At 44.1% G+C, this 5,453-nt stretch overlaps 2 protein-coding genes across 2 annotated transcripts; both read right to left on the reverse strand.

The window, feature by feature from the left end:
- Window positions 1–602: 602 nt before the first annotated feature.
- On the reverse strand, window positions 603–4,215 carry LOC110893087 (uncharacterized mitochondrial protein AtMg00810-like). Its single transcript, XM_022140207.1, has 2 exons — window positions 4,062–4,215; window positions 603–1,456 (listed from the first exon to the last, which is right to left on the reverse strand). Exons 1-2 carry the CDS (start codon window positions 4,213–4,215, stop codon window positions 603–605), a joined length of 1,008 nt encoding a protein of 335 aa, XP_021995899.1.
- A 99-nt stretch (window positions 4,216–4,314) lies between these two features.
- LOC110893086 lies at window positions 4,315–4,788 on the reverse strand. Its single transcript, XM_022140206.1, has one exon. It carries the CDS (start codon window positions 4,786–4,788, stop codon window positions 4,315–4,317), a length of 474 nt encoding a protein of 157 aa, XP_021995898.1.
- Window positions 4,789–5,453: the final 665 nt, after the last annotated feature.

The following is a 5,453-nucleotide window of genomic DNA, read 5'->3' on the forward strand; positions in this document are numbered from 1 at the left end:
AAAATTGATCTGGTTATTAGATAAATAATCAATAAGGGCATCATAAATTATTTAATAATAATTTATTCTAACAAATGGGTCCTTGAAAAAGATCAAAGGCGTCTTCATTTCTTTCCAACGGTCCCAACACGTGGCTTGGCTTACACCTCGGACTCGTAACACATATAAGGATAACTTTAATATTAAAAACAACACATCCCATTTCCTTATTTCTTTTTCTTTTTATAACTCTGATCCTGTTGGTTATTATTTTCATTATACCTCAAGCAAGTGCAAGTAAATGAGGTTTTTGAAGTGGATGGATTATGATTTTCAGCACCCATGCTCGAGTCATAACATACCTACATGCTAGGGTTTAATGTTAATGGCTTTGTTGCCTCCTCTATTCTCCTTCCTCAAATATATATAGGCATGTACAAAACCCAGAATTAATTACAATTGACATATCTATGGAAATACATTATTGACTCCTATTACACCCCCGCAGTCGAAACGGGAGGTTGCCGAATGTTGAGACTGGAACGAAAATCATCAAATAGTATCCGGGGCAGTCCCTTGGTGAATATGTCATCAATTTGGTGACGAGAAGGCACATGAAGAATTCACACTTGACCTCGTTGAACTTGTTCCCGCACAAAGTGAATATCGAGCTCAATGTGCTTTGTACGCTGATGTTGTACCGGATTACCTGACAAGTAAATGGTGCTCACATTGTCACAGTATACTAATGTGGCATGAGTGAGAGGGTGACGAAGCTCAAGAAGTAAGTTACGTAACCCGCAGATTTCGGCGACCACGTTAGCGACTCCACGGTATTCGGCTTCGGCACTAGAGCGAGAGATGGTAGGTTGGCGTTTAGACGACCAGGAGATTAAGTTATCACCGTAATAGACCCAATAACCACTCGTAGACAGGCGAGTATCTGGGAAACCGGCCCAATCCGCATAGGTGTATGCCAAGAGAGAAGGATTCGCGGACGGGCATAGTGTAAGGCCGTAGTAGATGGTGCCTTTGATATACCGAATGATGCGCTTTAAGGCATTCCAATGATCTGTTTTCGGTGCATGCATGTGCATGCAAATTTGTTGTACCGCGTAACTTATGTCGGCCCATGTAAACGTAAGATACTCTAGCGCCCCGGCGAGATTGCGATACAGAGTAGGGTCATGAAAATCCTTAACTGAGTGAGCACTCAACTTAGAGTGTGTGTCGACCGGGGTAGTGACGGGATTGCAAGACTGCATCCCGGCCCGAGCGATGATATCCAAGGCGTATGACTGTTGAAAAAGAAACATAGTATTATGTTGGCGAGTAACAGCGACCCCGAGAAAGAAGCTGAGCGGCCCGAGATCTTTCATAGCAAATTCATTAGCTAAGTGTGCCAGCAACTGATGTCGAAGATGGTACGTTGATGTGACAAGAAGAATATCGTCAACATAGAGAAGTAAGAAGGCAACTGTTGTACCGTCATGCAATGTGAACAACGAAGCATCACATTTACTTTGTTGAAACCCCAATGTTAACACATAATCAGTGAACCTTTGGTACCATGCCCGCGGCGCCTGTTTCAACCCTTATAATGACCTTTTCAAGCGACAGACGTGATCAGGAAAACCTGTGTGGCGAAAACCCATAGGCTGATACATATATACGATCTCATTCAATTTACCATGAAAAAATGCGTTTGAGACGTCTAATTGATTAACGGGCCAGGATTGTGATAATGTAATCGATAATACCGTGCGTATAGTAGATGGTTTTACGACTGGACTAAACGTTTCTCCGCAATCAATACCCACCTGTTGTAAACGTTTGTCGCACACAAGATGTGCCTTGTATCGTTCTAACGTACCGTCTGACTTAAACTTGTGTTTAAATAACCACATGCTGCGAATAATATTCATGTTTGGCGTACGTGGCACGAGATCCCAAGTATCATTTTTAATAAGGGCATCGAATTTGTTGGACATGGCTTGAAGCCATACCGGTGTGGACAAGGCCTCAGTTGGGTTTTTAGGGAGGGGTATGACGGGGTGAGGTGGTGGTGTGTGTAAATTAAGTTGTCGTTTGGGTTTGGCAATCCCTTCCATAGCACGGGTTCGCATGGTATATACAAGTTGGGTGGTAGTAGGCTGGGTTGGTAAAGAAGTGGGTATAGGTGTAGTGTGAGCCGATGGGTTAGGCAAATGGGAGGATGGGGTAGGTTGATTAGTGGCTAGGGGTGCTTGGGTCGAGAGAGGGGTGGTAGGTGTTTGGGCCAGGATAGGAGTAGGAGGTGTGTGGGCCGCGGTGGGAGTGGGGGGGGGGGGTTGGCCGAGAGGGGAGTGGTTGAAGTGTGGGCCGAGGTGGAGGATTGGGTAATGGGGAATTAGATTGCGGGCCACAACAATGCAGATAGCCCAGTTTGGAGAAAGTCATAGGAGGGTTTAGGGGATATATTGTTAGCAAACGGGAATGTAGTTTCGTCGAACACGACATGAGGGGAGATAATAATTTGTTTAGTTTCTAGATTGAAGCACTTGTAGCCTCGGTGGGTGGGTGGGTATCCAAGGAAGACACACGGAAAGGAACGCTGTTCGAGTTTGTGGATAGTGGTGGAGGGGATAAGGGGATAGCAAAGGCAACCAAAGACTCGAAGATGATCGTACGTTGGGATACGGTGGTATAAGGTTTTAGTGGGTGTGGTATTATTTTTGTGTTTAATGGGAAGTATGTTAAGAAGATAGGTGGTGGTGTCGAGAGCATGATCCCAAAAATATGATGGTAGGGATGCATGGGCCAATAGGGTGCGAAGCATATTGTTAATGGTGCCGATTTGGCGTTCCGCTTTGTCATTTTGGGATGACGTGTGAGGACACGAGAGGCGATATTGCATGCCATGGTCGTTAAAAAATTGTCTGAAAGATGAGTTAACATATTCACGACCGTTATCACATTGGAGAGTTTTTATTTTCTTCTCAAATTGGGTTTCAATATGTTTGTAAAAATTGCAAAATATGGAATAGACCTGGGATTTCTTAGATATGGGATAGGTCCATAAGAAGTTCGTGTGATCATCAATAAATAGGATATAGTATCGATGACCACCCGAGCTTAGTATGGGCGATATCCAAAGGTCGCTATGTATAATATCAAACGGTTGAAATATATGGGTATGAGAAGTAACAAACGGTAATCGAACACTTTTTCCAAAAACACAATATTGACAAATGTTATTATTCAAAGTACCGAAATTTATAGAACATGAACGTTTTAAAGATTGCATAGTAGGTTGTCCCGGGTGACCGAGACGATGATGCCATAATTGAGAGGAAATAGCCGCAAAGGTTGAGGGGTTGGTCGTGCTTCCCGGACCGAGCAATAACGGGTATAGATCACCGTTGCTGTTGCATCGTAGGATAGGGATCCGGGTCTTGTAGTCCTTCACAAGAAAACCAAACGGGTCAAATTCAACTGAAACAGAATTATTAGTAGTAAAGACTCGAACGGAAATAATATTTTTGAGTAGTTTTGGTGCATATAGGACGTTCTTTAGGACAAAAGGTGGAAAGGGCGATGGTAGGATTTTAGTGCCATGTCCAACAACCGGAATGGTCGAGCCATTACCTACGATGATATCTTGTGGGATGCTGTTATTAAAAAAAATTGAAAATTACCTTGGGTGTTAGTCATGTTGGTCGTGGCGCCAGTGTCCATCACTGGGATCGAATCTTGTTGGTTCAAAGACATGGAGTACATCGCCTATTCAATGTCCGTGGGCGTATAGGCTGCATGGTTAGCTTGATTGGGCCGAGGACCGAGAAGACCATGAGGAGACGCCGAGTTGCCGGCAGCGGGGTTGATGGTCGGGTATGGGCAGGGGGCGGCCCACTGTTGTTGTTGATGAGCGGCTCACGGTGGTTGAGTTTGGGCAGTCCATTGTTGCGAGGCCCATGGGGGAGGAGCAGCCCACTGTTGTGCGGCCCAAGGAGGAGGCGCCGACCACTGTTGCCATTGAGTGGAGTTGTGGTTTCCACGGCCGCGACCCCAGGAATTTCGGCCATGACCTCTGCCACGTAAACCTCGGCCACGACCGCGGCCACCATATTGTCCATCGGAGCAGTAGTCGGCCGGTGCAGTGTTAGTGCCAGCAGATCGAGATGAGTTTGCGTTGAGAGCGGTACCGGCAGTATGAGATGCTTGAAGTGCTTGTCCGGCTTTGCGGGATTCTACCATAATAAGTTTGGAGCGTGCATCATAGAAACTGGGTAGAGGATCCTGATTTTGTAAAATAGTGGCGATCCCCTCATATTGCTCTTTCAACCCGCTGATCAGTTATAAGACGAGGCTCTGGTTATCGACCAGTGAACTGGATATAGTTGGAACGCCGCTAAGATGTGTGTTGGAGAACTTGTGAAGGAGATGAATAGCCTGTGAACTTTTGTTGTCGTGAAAGATATTTTCGAGAGCCACCCATGCTTCATGAGTAGTAGCATTAGGTTTCAGAATGGTGTGTAAGAGATCACTGGATATAGTTGCATAAATCCATTGCAAAACGATAGCATCTAGACGATCCCACGAGTCATCGACAGGTTTAGTGGTTTTGTCTTTGTCTTTTTCGGTTTCTTTGGACGAAGAAGATTCAGCGAGTGGCCTGGGAGAAAGGTGTTGTATAACTTGAAACGCATGACAGTGGAGGCGAAAAAGTTTGCTCCATGATGCGTACAATCTGCTATCCATCTCTGAGGTTACGGGAATAAGGCTTTTGATGTTTGTAACAGTAGAAGCAAGATGTAGTTTAGCATCCATGGTGAAAGAAAAGAAGCAAGGAGACGAAAAAGGGGAGCAGAAGCGAGAAGAGGGATCGAGGGGGGGGGGAGATGGCGGCAATTTTAGAGCCGGGTCTCGTGATATCATGCTAGGGTTTAATGTTAATGGCTTTGTTGCCTCCTCTATTCTCATTCCTCAAATATATATAGACATGTACAAAACCCTAGAATTAATTACAATTGACATATCTATGGAAATACAATATTGACTCGTATTATTACCTATAACCGGTAGATATCAAACTTTGTTGTCAAACAAATTTAAACCAAAATTACACGTACACTAATAAACCAAAATTACATACACTAATTAATTACAATTGACATATCTATGGAAATACTTGTGGACTTAACTGCTCATGGCTTTCTAGCCTAGTGGCATCTTGGTGGTGGGATAAGACTTTGGGACCAATAGGTCCTGGGTTCGATTCCCACAAGGGGGTTTTCCTATATTTATTGGGTTTCCTCCTAAATTGGTGTATAGGTATTATGCCTAGTGGAGATGGATATGATCGGGTGGTTCCGCTGGAGGTACAATGATACTGTAGGAACTAGGTTCACTATTTATTAAAATATTAATAAAATAAATAATAATGAGACTCTCGTTATTTATGGGAAATTCATTAAGTACATTACCGGTTACAT

This window comes from Helianthus annuus, chromosome 12 (assembly GCF_002127325.2).
Source record: "Helianthus annuus cultivar XRQ/B chromosome 12, HanXRQr2.0-SUNRISE, whole genome shotgun sequence".
Taxonomy (NCBI): domain Eukaryota; kingdom Viridiplantae; phylum Streptophyta; class Magnoliopsida; order Asterales; family Asteraceae; genus Helianthus; species Helianthus annuus.